General features: G+C 35.4%; 2 protein-coding genes and 1 long non-coding RNA gene across 3 annotated transcripts in view; 2 read left to right on the top strand and 1 right to left on the bottom strand.

The window, feature by feature from the left end:
• Window positions 1–1091, bottom strand: part of LOC117105243 (pescadillo-like) — a 9081-nt gene extending 7990 nt beyond the window's left edge. Inside the window, exons 1-2 of the mRNA XM_033246327.1 lie at window positions 1007–1091; window positions 942–975 (exon numbers count right to left, since the gene is read on the bottom strand). Coding sequence (XP_033102218.1) covers window positions 942–962 — 21 coding nt within the window. The 5' untranslated portion in view covers window positions 963–975; window positions 1007–1091. The remainder of the gene's footprint in view (window positions 1–941; window positions 976–1006) is intronic.
• A 52-nt stretch (window positions 1092–1143) lies between these two features.
• LOC117105242 lies at window positions 1144–3785 on the top strand. The gene is made up of 3 exons (XR_004444874.1): window positions 1144–1320; window positions 2118–2253; window positions 3294–3785. It is a non-coding gene; the product is annotated as an uncharacterized LOC117105242 (long non-coding RNA).
• Window positions 3786–8020: 4235 nt separating this feature from the next.
• LOC117105231 (WD repeat and SOCS box-containing protein 1-like) lies at window positions 8021–18072 on the top strand. The gene is made up of 5 exons (XM_033246311.1): window positions 8021–8188; window positions 15206–15389; window positions 15869–16104; window positions 16804–17033; window positions 17870–18072. Exons 1-5 carry the CDS (start codon window positions 8155–8157, stop codon window positions 18044–18046), a joined length of 861 nt encoding a protein of 286 aa, XP_033102202.1. The 5' UTR covers window positions 8021–8154; the 3' UTR covers window positions 18047–18072.
• The last annotated feature ends 14 nt before the right edge of the window (window positions 18073–18086 follow it).

The following is an 18086-nucleotide window of genomic DNA, read 5'->3' as shown; positions in this document are numbered from 1 at the left end:
GTATAAATGCATGTCGTTGCCAAGTTGTTGCTAACTAAAAAAATGTGAATTATAGGGTAATACGCCCGCGCGCGATCCAAAAGCGGGGAACACATAGGTTTGTCGCGTCAAAGGGATCTGTTGCCGAGTGATCTCCTTCTCAATAATACCTCCATGCTGTATATCAAGGATCAACACAAGGGCATTCAGATTCTGGAGGGCTGGGTGAATTTGTACTATAAAACAATAAATACTGTAAGGCCAATGTAACATCAATCTTGTATCATGAATTGTATTTAAATGGCATTGAATCACCTAAACTACTGTATAAACCAAGCTTGTTTTTAATTTATTTTGTTTTCTGAAATTCATGTACAGTGTTTGCATTGTACTATTTCAAAAAGAAGCCTATGATATCGAAATGGGCTCCTTTTTGAGGCTATTTTTGCTAACTAAAGAGAGGTGCTTCAATTTGAGATGGGCTTTATCTCGAGATTAAGCCCACTGGGCTTCAATTCAAGGTTTTTACGGTATTCATTTGTGATTACTGTACATCAAGGACCCTGTCTCTTGGGGGGGGGGGAGGGGGTTGTAAAATAAATTTAAAATAAAATATATAGGCCTAGGCTAGTTTAGTTATGGGCTTTTATGTTATTGAATGAGTTATTTTAATTCGTCTAATCTTTTTTAATTAAGTAAACTGGACGATGTTTTTGACCTATTTGTACTTAAGCGCATGTTCATTTGACTAGTAGTCCAGGCCTAGCTAAGACCACCAGGTGGTGATTTTAACTCGATGGCAAGGCCATCTGGACCTTCTGTTTTACCGAGCGTCCTTGCCTAGTAGGGCCTAGGCCTAGCTTCTTTACATTATCGTGTCAATATAGGCCTATCTATATATATTAACTCTGCTTTTTAACACATACTGATTAATGAGTTTTTAGATAGCAAAAGAGATATACCTTTTTCTTTTCTTTCCCCATGTTTTTCTCCAAATTATTAATACATTCACTACGGGATTCACAACTACAACTACCTTCGTCAACCAGAACTACATAAAATACACGTGTTTAAAAGTCAACGCGAGAGCTTACATAGGTCGAGAGTCGAGCGTGAGAAAACTCGAGCGTGTACTGAACGTAGGAGGCGCACTTGCCACTAAGACTGAACTTAATTAAAACTTCCTTGGTGAAGGGTGAAGTTCGAAGTCTGGTGTGGTGTAGTTCAAGGCTTGTATATATGTTGGAACCACATGAAATTTATTCACATTGATGCTATCAAATTGATTATTGTTTTACTTTCAAAGTTCATTGATCTATCGTACCTTCATGATCAATATTGGTGAGCGGAGATTATTGGGCTGGGCCTAAGCTAGGTGTAAATATAGTAGAACTTCAATAGCGAAGCTGCCGTCTTGGATGGCAGCCCTGGCTCGTGGGCCTACCCTATATGCTGCTAGAAAATATATTAATACAATATTTTATTTTTGTGAAAAACTTTTTGTCTAAATTACATAGGCCTATCTATGACATTATTCCATGATTTTTACAGTTTGGTATTTTAAACGTTTTTGTAGAAAGAAAAATCCTTATAAAAATAAAATAGGTCAAATATGTTTGCTGCAATGTTATTTTCTGACATAATCTAACCAGAAAGTTCTAAACGTTCGTGAACATTATAATAAGGTTTTGTGTTTTCTGGGCAAGACCTTTTAAATAGGAATACCATTTGGATACTCTGCCAACTTAGCTATATGAGGTGGTCCTCGAATTTACTTCTAAAAATGAAACAGTCTAGATAGATTTGACATTCTTGAACAGACACCCTCCTCTGATTCACTATCAGTGACCCCTCTAACCCGAGACCCCTCTAATTCCAAGACTCCTCTAATGACTACGGTACTTATTCAAAGACCCAAATAACAATTAAGTATTTTCACACAAAGCTAATGAAGACCAAACCACGAGACCACCATTAAGTTCCCAAAGGTGGTCTGGAATTGAAGGGCAAATTATTTAATTGTGTTTTCGATACAGGCCACCATTATTTTTCTGTGTAGTCCAGAATCTCTGAATTTTCCTTATTAGCCTATTACATGTACACCAAGTAAGAATAATCATAATATTTTTCCTTTTCAGGGTTACAATAAAATACACTGGAAAATGTTGGTGTTTGTGGTATTGCAGTTTTCTTTTATTCTTTGCAAATGTTATGGACTGGAAATGATGGAAAATGGGTCTAGTCCAATTGATGTGCTCAAGAACCAAAAATTAGGTACTGTGCTTAATTATCCAAAACATGAGTTTGTAAATCAGTACTACCCTATTTTTTATGTTTACATTGATACTGACACATCTTTATTTTAATTCCTCTGGTGGCCACCCACCCCCCTTGAACACAAAATTGGGCCGATTTTGGGGGTGGGCAGTTTTTTTGCCTCTCTCTACCCAGAAGTATAAATGGGTACCTGGTAGGATGTTGTGGCATTAAATGTTCATAGTTTCATGCGCTAAAGAAGTAGCAAACGACTAGGGATACTTCCAAGGGAGTAGAGGAAGTTTCCCTTTGTGCTGGTTTGCCATTGTACGTTATCCAGTGACCAGGGGTAATAACGCTCGCGCCTTTGATCATCCTTGGAATTGGCACCTTATAAATGTTTAAGTATTATTATTGTTAAATGTTACTCATTTAAATCATACCCTGGGCTTTTGCTCGAGGAAAGGCTCAGGGGTGGATTTAGGGGAAGGGGGCCCCGGCCTGCCCCCCCCCCCCTTTTGGGAGTGAGTTAAAAAAAGAAAAAAAGAAAAAAATGATAGCCCACAACGCCTCAAATGTTATTTTCGGGCGTCCAGAACACAAAAATTTCGCGGGGGCATGCCCCCGGAACCCATAGGACATTGTTGTCTCGATCGGCCCAAATTTCGGCCCCCCCCCCTTTTGGACATCTCTGGACCTCTCTGGACCCGCCCCTGAGGCTGGTATGTAAAGTTCGGCGTAAGGTAGGGGATGGGCTTACACCCGAGGAACTACAGTATACATGATCACAGTTAATGATTAAGTTAATTTTTATATTCCTGATCAATAGAACTTGAATCTGTGACCATTTCTCAATTTTGTTTTAAGGCTCCGTCCACACTAGCAAATTGTGTGTGACATGCCCATATTTGGGTAAAATATGACATCATCATGCCCATATATGGGCACATAACACAAATTTGTCACATAAAATTTGGTAGTGTGGACATAGCTTAGTTGGCCCCCTGGAGTCTGAGCTCTTACGAATTTCTTTTTATATTCGATGTTTTCTTTTTTAGGTCTAACAATTGGTGTTCTGGTGGCGTTGGTTGTAATGTTGATTGCTATGGCTTTGTATGTATATTACCCCCGGCGTCAACGGATCAGTACTGAAATCACATCTTTTCATCCACAGTTATGAAGAATCCATTGCTGTAGAGATTCTATCATGGGTGTAAGCTGGGGATGGGATACACCCCTCCCCCAACCCCAGCAAATTAGCTCCACTAAGCCGGGTTAAAATACTACATTCTGGGAATTATTTCCGCATTCTCATTCTTCCCCCTCCCCCAAGCCAAAACCAGCCTATTCCCTTGTCTATGATAGCTGTGCTTCCCTAGTATGGGTGCTCTGCTATTGTTGAAACTTATTTAGGGCTCCTCAGATTTGAATGCTAATGGAGAAAATACACTCTGCTCAATATAATAAATTTATCAAATTATTTCTAATTTATTGTCAAACTAAATTTGTAATTTTGTATTAATTGAAAATAGTTATTTTGGTGTACTGTATATATGATGTACATGGACTGTTTGTTTAATTTATTTTGTTAATGACTGTGATATAACAGATGATATATATATTTATATGACAATTATATGCGTTATATACAAAATATTGTTGGTGACAATCTTTGACTGGGACCAAATGAATAAAAAATAATCTGAAAATACTGAAGCCTTTGTTTTTATGCAAATTCTTACTTCTTCTTTGTGAAATCTAGAAAAACTCTTATAAATTATGTTATAGCTTTAAATTGCACATTTCAACTTCCAATGAGACAGATTAGCTTATTTACGGACGTCTCTACAAATATCAATTGGCCTGAGGGTAGGGGTGTGCATCCCCCACCCCTCATAGTAGCAAATTAGTTTCACTAAGTGGGTTAAAATACTAAAAATGACCATAAGTTTTTCATTGGAGCAGGGAGATTAATTCCGCATTCTGGGGTTTAGTTTCGTATTCTCATTTTTTGCACTACCCTCCCCCACCCCCACCTTCAGGCTGAAACCAGCCTATGCCATGAAACTTACCAGCCAATTTAAAATTCTGTAAAAATTAATATTGCTATTATTTATACAACTGGTAATCATTTGCTCAAGATTAGGCCAAATAAAATAAATTACTAGTTTCTCATCCTCTTGTGCATCAATTTTCTCTGCCTCACCAATCTTTGGTTCCTGCTTTCAAGCAAAGGAACCTTTAGGATACCCTTCGTGCTGTCTCTTATACACATCTAGATGTGTATAAGAGACAGCATTGATGCTATCAAATTGATTATTGTTTTACTTTCAAAGTTCATTGATCTATCGTACCTTCATGATCAATATTGGTGAGCGGAGATTATTGGGCTGGGCCACGTTTATCTGTTGATGACCTTTTGACCTCCTGAATTCTGCAATGAGATTTTCGGGTCGATTCAGCCGAGACGGCCCGAGTGGAGTTTCATGTAAATGTTTCGTACGGAAAAAATAATCGCGTCCGGCCATGCGATTCTGCGCTGTATTGTTGTTTTATTCTTTACTGATTCATGATTATACTTTAATTGCTGTCTCTTATACACATCTAGATGTGTATAAGAGACAGCCCCCAACCCCAGCAAATTAGCTCCACTAAGCCGGGTTAAAATACTACATTCTGGGAATTATTTCCGCATTCTCATTCTTCCCCCTCCCCCAAGCCAAAACCAGCCTATTCCCTTGTCTATGATAGCTGTGCTTCCCTAGTATGGGTGCTCTGCTATTGTTGAAACTTACTTAGGGCTCCTCAGATTTGAATGCTAATGGAGAAAATACACTTTGCTCAATATAATAAATTTATCAAATCATTTCTAATTTATTGTCAAACTAAATTTGTAATTTTGTATTAATTGAAAATAGTTATTTTGGCGTACTGTATATATGATGTACATGGACTGTTTGTTTAATTTATTTTGTTAATGACTGTGATATAATAGATGATATATATATTTATATAAATGTATATGACAATTATATGCGTTATTCATACAAAATATCGTTGGTGACAATCTTTGACTGGGACCAAATGAATAAAAAATAATCTGAAAATACTGAAGCCTTTGTTTTTATGCAAATTCTTACTTCTTCTTTGGTGAAATCTAGAAAAACTCTTATAAATTATGTTATAGCTTTAAATTGCACATTTCAACTTCCAATGAGACAGATTAGCTTATTTACGGACATCTCTACAAATATCAATAGGCCTGAGGGTAGGGGTGTGCATCCCCCACCCCTCATAGTAGCAAATTAGTTTCACTAAGTGGGTTAAAATACTAAAAATGACCATAAGTTTTTCATTGGAGCAGGGAGATTAATTCCGCATTCTGGGGTTTAGTTTCGTATTCTCATTTTTTGCACTACCCTCCCCCACCCCCACCTTCAGGCTGAAACCAGCCTATGCCATGAAACTTACCAGCCAATTTAAAATTCTGTAAAAATTAATATTGCTATTATTTATACAACTGGTAATCATTTGCTCAAGATTAGGCCAAATAAAATAAATTACTAGTTTCTCATCCTCTTGTGCATCAATTTTCTCTGCCTCACCAATCTTTGGTTCCTGCTTTCAAGCAAAGGAACCTTTAGGATACCCTTCGTGTGTATGTACAGTATGTGACATATATGTTACGCTGTTTACAAAAAAACAGCGTAACATATATGTCACATATATGTGACATATATGTTACAAAAAAACAGCGTAACATATATGTGACATATATGTTACGCTGTTTTTTTGTAAACAGGCAAAAGTGACTTTCCAGATATCTGTTTGTTATGAACGTCCGTACCAAAGCAAAACTGGATATGACGTCCTGCCCTATTTAATAATTTTCTATTTTGACAAATATTAAAGCCATAACTAATGAAAGACAATACCCCCTACCCTTGAAAAGACTAGTATTAACTCTATGATAAAACGAAAACATTTATGGAATGTTGTTTATCTTCGTTGTCCAACTAACTGTCTTAAATGTGATTGATTTGGCTTTAGGGACTTTCCTGGGTAGTATGGACAGAAAACTTTACACTCCAAAAACCTTCAATACTGTGGTTTGGATTTATAGGTTCTACAGATACAGCATAGAATTGTGTTGTGGTTTGATAAAAACAAACTTGATACTTGACAGGATAATCCTTTTGCAGCTTGTACAGTACGGTATAGTGAAACCATTGTTGGCTCCGACCCATAGTTAATGTAGGGGGCGCCCCCCCCATCAAACCAGAAAATATATTCTACAGCCCCCACAGCTACTAGCCTACACCTTTTTATCATATTGGCACTAAACAAGCAGAACAAAGAAAACCTGATGCCAGGATTAATAATAAAATAATAATAATTAAAAATAGAAATAATTATTATAATAATTTTGGCTTAAATAGCGCCTTATGCTAAAGCCTCGATGTGCTTAACAATAAAAAAGAAACTGCCGGGTTAACACTTGAGGTCTCCCTGGTTTCGTTTGTTGGTCACCCTGGTCATCGCAAATACAGTACTACAATATTTCAGGAACCTTGGGCCTCGCAGAGGTCTGGTTTAACTTGGCCTTAAGAAAAAAAACACCTTTGCATTGCCCAAGCCCGACTGACCTAAAAGCTTAAAATGTCGGCTGTTTTTAATTAAGGAGCACAAAACATGTGCATGATGTTTTTCAGCATGCCACTTTTCAAGCTTAAATAATAAATTTGAAATATTTGATTTTTTTGCCCTGAGGTTACTATTTGGTCAGCTTCCAAGACTTGCTTATTAATTTGATACCAGTACATTTATGTTTATGTACCGGTATAGTACAGCAAAGAAGATAGAAGATAACTTTTATTACACCTAAATAACATTAAATACAGGTAAAATCTGGTAAATTTAAAAAATACTAATACATTAATTATATAAATATTAACACAACTAAACTAAAAAAAAACAATGTATGAAAGTTGCACAAACTGAAAAGGAAAATATGGATGAAGATAATTATTTTGATATGTCTCGCTGTAATAAAAAAAAATTGTGATAAATAATGCTCTGTAAGATTGAATATCATGTGATTTTTAAACTATTATAGCATTAATTATTTATGTATATTGACACAAGCTCAATCAATTTAAAGATATTGTAATCTGCTGCTGACTGGAATGAGAAAATTTATAAACTAATGATATTGGTGGACAAACTCCATTGAAATTTCTACAACTAAACTAAACTTTTGTTCTGTTGTATGTTCGAACCTCTCCTGCGTGAGAGTGTTCCTCTTCTTTGAAAGAGAGAGCCAATAAAATTATTATTATTATTATAACTCCCTCTGCCTGACTTACACATCAAAGATCTTTGCAGTACATCTCATCACCGTTTGTTTACGTTTTTTTTTCTCCCTTGAATGGTGGGTGTAATCGTTTGCGAATCCCTGATTGGTCAATGAGACGAACCTACATATAAGCAAAGATACTAGAAATACAAGATAGAGTTCTCGCATTGTAAAATTGAGGCGGAAGTCGTGCCCAACGTAGGCGGCGCCCTTCTTTTTAACCATGCAGTTTCCTATACTTCGTGCCCAACGTACAGGGCGCCCTTCTGTTGCTAAGTATATCCAGACGCAAAAGGCGCCCTTCCTTTTCCACTAATGAACACCATGCATTTCGGTGGAACACTTTTTTTGTGTGGAGAACTCTATCTTGTATTTCTAGTATCTTTGATATAAGCATGTGTGTGTGAAATCTCACGTACTGTACGACAACGTAGTAGATAGTAGCCCCATACAACGCGATTTTAAATTTGATGTATCTTAGGCCTAGTCATTGATTGTTTTCACCGAAAATAGGAATATATTAACAAGAAATATATTATATTATAAAGAAACTACAACCTGAAATGAATATCCAGTCGTCTGGTGAAGACGAAATTCGTAAGTATCAATTTTATTGTGTGTCTGCAAATCACGAGTAAAAATATTTCGAAACCCGTCCGCCACATTGGAACAAACAACAACAACGTGTAATGCCGCCTATGCTATGCAGTGCTGGACGGTATCTCACTGCTCGGTGGAATACCGACTAGAATGCGTACAGTACATAAATATAGGCCTAGGCTATGCTCGGATGCCTCACTTTTCAGTAATTAATTACATCATTTTAAGAACAGTATTAATGATTTAACAGTATCTTCCTCCTCCATGATGTCATGACAGTGACTGGTCTTGGCTGGCGAATTGCTAATTACTGTATAATGAATGGGCCTTTCTAGGCCCTACCTAGGCTAGCGAATCGGGCCCATTTTCAGACCCGAATTAGCATAGCCTCCCTAGGGGATACCCTCGCTAGGTAGGCCTAGTAGGGCCTAGACCTACCAAGGCTTCTTAATAATAATAATATAGTTTTAAACAAATGAGAATAGTATAGTATTAGTACCGGTATTAACATGGAGCTAAAATAAAATAGCTTTTGAATGTAAATGATTTTCATAGTATTTTGTCGAACATATATAAATCAAAATGATACAGACAGTACATAAAGTCAAGACTTTTTTTATACCTTGTTTATCGAACCCACCGCCCGGCAATATTGGTGATTTCAGATAAATATAAAAATTATTTTTAGCCAATTAGCGCATTTGCCGCCACGAAAAAATGGAAATTTCAGAAAAAAATAAGATGTTTTTGTTTAGTTTGATATGCCTGCTGCCAAAAATAGGATAGGTATTTCTTCCTAATTATATAAATTTAAAGCATTTAAACCACCTCATTACTACACTGTTTACATTCAGCAACATTTAATTTTTATTTTCTCCTCGGTCTAGATGTTTTTGGCAAAATCATTTGTTAAATAAGAAAACAAAATTTTATTTTTATTTTTTTTCGGCCCTCCTGTGACGATCTTTAAAAAAAATAAGTTCACAAAACAAGGTATAAAAAGGTCTCGCCTAACAGCAGATATTTCAAATCTTGTGCATTTTGCATAAACAATTAACATGTTTTTCAATTGCAAGATCTAAAACTAAAAAGTTAAAGAAAAAAATGCTGTTGATATACTGTACCGGTAATTTTTCCCATCGATCATCATACGTAGCTCCATGGACGCACTGCCTGTGAATGTGTTGTTTGCTTTACTACCATGTACTGTTGGATAATGTAATGGGATATGTGCTGATTGCGCTCATGTCACTTTACAAGATGCAGTCATAACTAATGAATGTATAAAATTTAATGTATCGTCCAGAAAAAAAAAAAAGAAAAAATTAAATTGAAAACCAAGAAAAAAAAAAAAAAAAAAAAAAAAAAACATTTTTTAGTGGCAGATTCAAGTGATAATTTTTCAAAATTATAAAAAAAAAAAGAACGGTGAAAATCTGAGTGTGCCCTTTCCGGTTATTTTAGAGGTGCCATAATCATAAAATTTTCTTACCTTAGCCCCAACAATGGCTGGCTGGGGTGATCTAGACCCTCCATCGATGATAGTTTCTCCCTGGGCCTCCTCTTTTTTAAATTCCTGGATCCACCATTGATTGTAAAAGATTTTGGTTGTTACTTCAGGCATTTACAGTAAAACAATTTCTTTATCTGATACCTTCCTAAGCAATTCTCACAGGTCTACAAATCATTGATTGAAATCTCTCACTCAACTGAAAACTATTGTGGTGCTATAAAAAGTTGAAACAATTCCAGCTACCATTTATCCTTCTGAAATGTTAAAATGAAACATCCAGTTTTGGTCATTAGTGATTGGCTGTGATAGAGTAGCGTTTGATCATTAATACTGTACATAGAACACCTCCTAACAACATGCTTAATATAACATGCACACTGCAAAAAAAAAAAAAATCTTGAAGTCATAGTACTTCAATATTTCATTCTTTATTGTGTTATATTTCGTAATCCAATTTGTTTGTCGTCTTCCTGCATTGGTCTATATTCAGCTCATGACCTGGATTTGATGTGCTTTCTTTTTTTGTTGTTGCTTGAATACTGTAAAAGAATGATTTTAAAAAAAATAGGACTATGCATAATCAGGGCTTGCCCTAACTTTTTTTGGTAACTAGCCCACTGGGCTAGTTTACTAGAGATTTTACTAGCCCACAATTTTACTAGCCCACAGATAGGAAAAAATTTTGTTTCAAATTATTTATTAGCGACAATTAAATTTGAAGGTTGATTTGCAATTTCATAATTTCTGTAGCATTGCTGTTTGAGCTACCCCCTCAATTTAGAGTTGAATAAAAAATCTCCCATGCTGTAAAATCAACTATGGTTATAACACTAACAGGGACAGATGAGCATGCTTTGCATCTCCCTGGTTATAATGTCGGCATTGTAATATTTAACAAAGGGCCCAGAAATCAATCAAACCAATGCATCTGTTAAATCTTCAGGTCTCAAGTCACTCACCCCCAATGGCAATAAATCTTGCTTATAGGCTAGACTAGGCTACCTTGGTCTAGGCCTAAACAAGACCCAGGGCCTAGGCCTAGGCTAGCCTAGCTTCCTATAGCATTGAATTACTTAATTATTAAAAGTTGAACATTTTATAAATATCATTATGAGAAAATAATATGAATACAAGGTAGTACATTAAATTAAATGTACCTAAATCAACCCGATTCAACGATCAAACGATCTTCTGTTGAGAGAGAGACTGTAGTGGTTGGTGAATGACTTGGGGATCATCTTAATAATTCAACATTCGCGCATGTGGAGAGCTGAACGCTAGCTAGAGTGTTCTCTCTGGGCTGCGGTACCTCTTGTGCAGGGATTGTCTCGAAAGTTTCGTTTTTTTTTTTGTTTTTTTTTTAAATGTTTTTCTTGCTAATTCTCCACTAGACAACCGGGCAACTTGATGAGTAAATAGGCTAGCCCGGAGCGGTTTTTACTAGACATTGTACGTCGGGCTAGTACTAAATCGAGCCCTGATTATATTCCTAAGGGTACAGTAAGCACCGTAATTCATATTTTAAATAAAAGGTTCAATTTATATAATAGTGAATTTTAAATAGAAGTTTCAATTATACAATAAATAATAATTTAAAATATATATATATATTTTGGTGATAAAACCAAAGAGTATAAATAGAACAAGAGAGCCAAATAAAAAGAATATACAACTGTTAGTTGGCGTCCTACACAGGCATGACGTTTTTACGAACGGGACTTTGCTCTCTTGTTCTATTTATACTCTTTGATAAAACCCACTAAAAATCATAATAGGCCTACCGGGAGGCCAACTTATATCAAGATGTCCCGACAACTGTGACTGTTGCTACATGAAGATTCATAGGTGAAAAAAAGAATGTCAGGGTAGTTAATCACTAAAATTCATTGACCTTATTGCATCAGCTAGCAATGGATCCATGCCAAAGATCAGGTTTAACTTACTCAATGGTAACGAATCTTGGCTTGCATGCTGTGTACTGAAAATCTGTTTTGCAAACAGAAATTAACAGTGATTAGTTTATGGAAGATCAGAACTTGGCAAAAATCTAATGCTAAATCATACAATGAGACTGAGAGAGCAAAATAATGAAGATATCAGGGCTTTAAGCAGGGCATTCACTCCATCTGATTTCTTAAGCGATTCTACATGTATGAATAACACAATACCATGACGCGCACGTGCAATGGATCCTTTTTTAATGACAGTCAACAGACGTTGCATCGTCTGATGCTCAGAGAGAGTGGAGTTGGATGCGTCAGCCGACGATTGCATGGTGCTGCGAGTGCCTGGCTTGAATCACAAGGCCATTTAGTAGTGTTTTTTAAAAATAGGATGTAAGTGTAAAGTTGTAAAGGCTTCAATACCTTTTGCTTATTGCCATAATCTCACTAAAGTCCAAGGTCACTGGTCAGACAGTTATCCAAAAAAAAATTCTTTTTATAAGCACAATACATGATATTGACATGTTGCAGTTAACTAAATATGACTAATAATAGGTTATAATATAAAATGAAGATACTTCGCATTTCATATAATATTTTTTCTGTCATTGGTCCCAGACTATATGGAATAATCTCCCTTTTGAGATCTGCCTGGCTCCCAGTGTGCAATCTTTAAAAACTTTAGAGACGCATTCTTGCTGGAGAGCAGTTTTATATTGTATTTTATCTGTACTTGGTTGATAATGATACACAATTTTAATCTTTCGTAAGTCTTGATCGCATCAAATCAGAATATTCGAATCGGAGGACCCACGGAACCACTCAATTTTGATATTGATCCGATATGAAAGCAGCTTAATACGTTGAGTTTTATTGTTGCAAATTGTCAATTGGTCAACATTTTGTGGAAATTTGAATGATAATATTATAGTATTAATTTGTATGTGCAATTTTTTTGGATTGGTTTTTTTCTTGTACATCTTTGTAAAACAAAAAATAGGTTTTAATGTACCGGTACTGCATTTTGATCTCTTTTGTAAATAATAAAATTTAATTAATAATATTAACTGTATTATAAAAAAAAAAAAGTCCTGCTGCTGAGAAAACTTGTGGTTTCAAATGAAAAAGCCTACCTTATTCAGTTTTGTTAGGTTATAATAAATTTATAAAGAAAAACAGTATCAGTACTTAATATTGATATAATATAGATTCTGATAAGAGTAATTTATTATTGTGTAGTGTTGTTGGCAAACTATAGGTACCACTCTCCAATTAGAAATATTTCAATATTTTGTAATCACTTAGAATCAGTGACACTCATTTCCAAGTGATTCATCCAAAAATACAAAACAAAAATCTTAACTAAATCATTGTCCCATGAACCATAGAGTAAAGCATGGATAGGTATGCATTACTACTACCAGCATACCAGCAGGTCCATGTATAGAGCTTTCCACTATGCATGGACCTACAGTACTATTAAATAGATCCATGATTATACTGTATTGTACATTTGTGTTGTACTTCTATTCAAATCATTTCACAAAGGGAAGTGGTACAATATGGATTTTAGGTCAATCTGAAGGTCATATATTTCAAGGTTACACTTGTAGACTTATCTCATACTCATCTCATACTCATAGGCCTACATTATCAGTATTTACCAGTTAACAGATAGGCCTTTATGTTATATATTATTAAATAAGGTTTGTGCAGGTACCTTCTGTACTGTCATAGTTCTGATTCTCAAAGTACTCTATTGGTTGTGACCCAAAATAGAATTGCCTATAATTCATGGACTAAAGAAACAAATTTTAAAATTGATTTTAAACAATCTCCAAAAATGATAACACATGGTAAATATAATCATGTGATACTTAAAGAGTTGTTTGTCTTGTCTCTTATCATACTCTATTTACACTACACTTGCGTTGCGGATGCAATCAAAAATTGTTACCGTAATTATGAATAGACTGGCACTGCTCCTATATTTAGAGTAAAACAAAACCATCAACCTTTGATGCTAAATTCAAAATAAAAGGTTTAAAAATAAACAAATATATTTACAGGTTTGCAGAAGCAAAGGCATTATACAAAGGATAGAATGTCATTGAAAGAATTATGGTGAACTGTAGTTCAAAGTCAAAGAATGTTGATACTTAAAGAGTTGTTTATCTTGTCTCTTGTCATACTCTATTTACAATACACTTGCGTTGCAGATGCAATCAAAAATAGTTACCGTAATTATGAATATTTAATTATCGTTCATGTACAAGCAAGACTGGCACTGCTTCTAGATTTCAAGCAAAACAAAATGAGTCCCAAGTGAAAGGTTACTTTGTTGAATTGCTCATGAATCGCATAAGTTATCATATTCCAATAGGTCAGACAGTTTCCGTGATTGGCAGATGTTTATATAACTTAAGGATGAAATTATATTAATATTATTATTTATTCAGGCAAGTAATAACAAGACAAATATACAATGTAAAAGGCAGTTTACCAGATGGAATTTAAAAGAACAGAGGAGTTAATTTTGTCAAATAAGTATATTCTTCCCATAGAGGTAGTAGTACAACTTTATTCATGAAGCACAAATCAAGAAATACAAGGATGAAGCACAAATTAAGAAATACAAGGCTGTTTTTCTTTATGGCCGTGAGATACCTTATCTGTATATTATAAGAATACTAGAGCACTAACTGCAATGTATTCAATATTCAAGATATGCAGAGCTGTGTGTGTACCATACAAGATGGCTGCCAATCATAATACACTAAGCATCGCTTCAATGTCGCCCTCAATGTAACTTAAAGTTTTGAATATGAGCATTGGGGTATAGTGTACACGATTCCATTTTTCATTGCACCTCAGAACTTTATTTTTTAATCAGATACTGTATGCTCCACTTAGCCTCTTTTTCGTTTAGTTTAATAATTTATTAATATTATTAATAATAATGATTAAGTAACTTAGTCAGCAGTCTTATTTATGGTTTTAATAGTACGTACACCTGAAGGTGACGCTTTCCTACTGCGGCTATTTTAGATGGTACACATACTCTGCATTGCTTCGTCACCTAGTCAGCACTCTAGATGTTTAATAGCTTTATGACTCTTCCACCTCTGTTGTCTCAGTATACTGTAAATATTTCAGATATGCATACTTCAGAGGTACCAAAGTAAGCCATTAGGATTTTCAAACATGACACTTATCAGATCATTGAGTATCATTTCGCTTTATGAGTTTCTCTTTAGTTCAACCAGGGACTAACATTAAGAAAACATTATAGCTAGCAAATCGAAAGACAAGGCCACAAGCAGCTATTGTTATTGGTTTACATAAGTAGGTAAAAGAAATTGTTGAACAGTTGAACTGGTTTAAATCAAATCCAAAATGGCATTGAAAAGTTGTTTAACTTAGATAAAATTTGACTTACAGATCGTTAATTTATGGAAAAAGCTACAATTTGGCATGTAAAATAAGCTAAAAGTCGACTGTATTAATATTTGCTGGCTTAAACTAAAATAAAGAAAAAAAATCTTTTGTCATTTTCAGCCCAAGCCCCAGTGATTTGTGAATTGAAAAACAATGTTCAAACAACTCAGGTCCTTCGACCTTTGACCACAAACCACTACGAAACATGGCATGTAGCGTTCTCTCATGATTGTAAATATTTTGCTTGGTCGTGTGGAAATCGTTTGGTTAGACTCGTCCAGTGGAACAAACAGAAAAAACAAGTGTGAGTTGATTTCTTGAATTATATTTTAAAGAAGTAGTATATTTTAGTATCAGGTTGAATAATTTTTTTTTTAAACTATACTTACTCATTACTACACTGTTTACATTCATCAGTAAAATTTTATTTTTATCTTCTTCTTCGCGTAGATAACTTTTGGCAAAATAATTTTGCTAAATAAGAAAACAAAATTTTTTTTTTTTTTTTTTCATTCTTCCTCTGGTGATGTCTTTAAAAAAATATAAGTTCACTAAACAAGGTATTACAAAAATCTCACCTAATTACTCAATTTAACAATTAACACAGTACACTGGTTTTGTGGATGGCAAACCTCATGTTTAAATGGTGTGAAAAAAAAGTTTTCCACTCACTTTTACAGTATATTCATTGATTATTATTGACAATTATTGTTGATCAATATTTTTTCATTCTTTTCTAAAATTTCTTTAGATCTTTTAGTTTATGATCTCCATATTTTTCAGAGGTTGGAATAGAAAACCTGCCTTTGTCATCACAGACCAGGCTGGAGAGGAAAAGCCCTGGAAACAAATTGAGTGTCCAGACTTTGTGCACGCTATTGCTTTCGGGTCGTCGGTACCGCGGAAGAAGTGGAGGAATGTTAAAGTCTACCATAAGTACAACTACGAGAGTGAGAATGAACTTATCCTGGCGATGGGTTTACGGAGTGGAAAAATCCTCACATATGATGTCACAAGAGGTACAGTATTATTAATTAATCATTCTTTAAGATTTCCAAATCAGTTTTCTCATTGAGGTTTACAGTAATCCAGGGGCGTGTTCTTTTCCAAAAAATTTTCTAGGATTTATACAGTATAGTGCACATATCTTTTTCACAAAGAACTGCTCAATGTGCCTTTCCTGATGAAGAGAGTCAAGGTAGGTAACGTCTTGCCCAAGAACACAAGCAGTGTGCCGGTGTTGGTCTCAAACCCACATCTCAATTGAAGTAGCCAAAGCCTTAATGTTGCATCACACGGCTTCCATAAGCTAAAGTACTGTATCCAATTCCCAAATTTTCTCATACTGTAGTTGTAGTGTGTTACAGTATGATTAAATTTTATTCAACTTGCCAGTACATATGGCTCTCTTTAGTATTTAATACAATAGAAAGTTTGAACCCTTGACCTGTGGAATTTAAAAAAAGAATGGTCTCTGGCAGTGTGTTAACGCCAAAACCCACAACCTCTCATTTGAATGAGCCAAAGGCGGCTACCAAAAGCTAAAGTACTGTTATCCAATTTTCCCAAATGTATTTTCTGATAGTTGCAGTGTGTTATGATTTAATTTTATTCATCTTGCCAGTTAGTATTATACAGTACAGAGTTTGGACCCATGACTTGCGGCATTAAAAACAAACGTCTTCAGCATCACTGAAGATATGTATCTATCATTTCAGAGCAAAGAATGGTGCTGGCCGATCACCATCAAACCATAAACGACCTTCGATTCGCACCCGACGGGAGCTTGATCCTGCTATCAGCATGCAAGGATCGGACATTGAAGGTGTGGGACATGAAAGATGATGGGAACATGATCGTGACATTAAAAGGCCACACTCGATCTGTTCGCAGCTGTGGCTTCTCACACGATGCGTCTCTGCTGGCATCTGTCAGTGACGGCAGCTCGGTAAGTTTGGCTGTCTATACTTGCGGCACCTACTGTAAGTTTGATGGTTGGTAATTAAATTGCATTATTAAAAGTTTGGCATTTTTATGCAGCTTCCTTGTTAGCTTCACCAAATGTTTTATTGTTGTGTGCTGAGAAAATAGGTTTGAAAAGACACGTTTAAACAATAAATAGTTCAATGAATATCAATATTTTCAATAATATGTTGGTTTTTTATACATTAGCACAAAGCTAATGCCAAAGAATCTCTACAGTGTTTAATTTGTTTCCATGTCATAGCAGTGGTATGTAGGAGTTTTGATGTATGGTAGGATTGATGGTTAAATAAGGGGGTGCTAACTCGCACAATAATGTGATATTAGGTAATTTTTATCTATTTAAGCATGTTTTGTTTTGCTTCAAACATTTTCAAAGGGGGAGGGGCGACTTGGCTGTGCAAGCTTTTTTAAATGTGCGTGTGTCCCCTCTCCTAGATATGCCACTGTGTTGTAGGCTTTAAAACTCACTTTGGAGGGGTGGGTCTATTATATACAGCTGATCACATGATTGAGAAAGGTTGCATTAAGAATTTGACCGTTAAAATTAAAAAATAGGTTGAGTGTCCGGTCCAAATAAAAAACATCAGAGAAATACTTGATAAAACACTTAGGAAAAATGTGTGCCTTCATCACCTCACCCCAACCACCTTTCCCCTTCTTCCAAATGTGTCCTCTGAAAAAGAAAAATGACATTCAAACCATTAAGAATCACTTCAGTCCTGTATCCTGTAGCTACTGTGGTCCTGTACCCTGTAGCTACCGTGCTGGGCTAAAAATTATTATACTTTACATTTGCAGGTTCTCTTGTGGGACATGAAGACATACAAAGTGATAAGGAAATTAGTTGGTCATTTCAATGATGTGATTGCATGTGAATTCTCCCCTGACAGTGCTCTACTGATCACTGCTTCGCGTGATACCAGGGCGATTCTTTGGGACCCTCATCTTGGAATCAAAATAAGAGAGTTTTTGTAAGTTTATGGTATTTTCTTGATGAGATACAGATTTTTGAATA

The sequence above is a fragment of the Anneissia japonica genome, unplaced genomic scaffold, assembly GCF_011630105.1.
Source record: "Anneissia japonica isolate Jap-2015-1 unplaced genomic scaffold, ASM1163010v1 scaffold287726_len2788222_cov184, whole genome shotgun sequence".
Classification (NCBI taxonomy): Eukaryota; Metazoa; Echinodermata; class Crinoidea; order Comatulida; family Comatulidae; genus Anneissia; species Anneissia japonica.
Note: the sequence above shows the minus strand (reverse complement) of the source record. Positions and strands in the feature narration are given on the sequence as shown.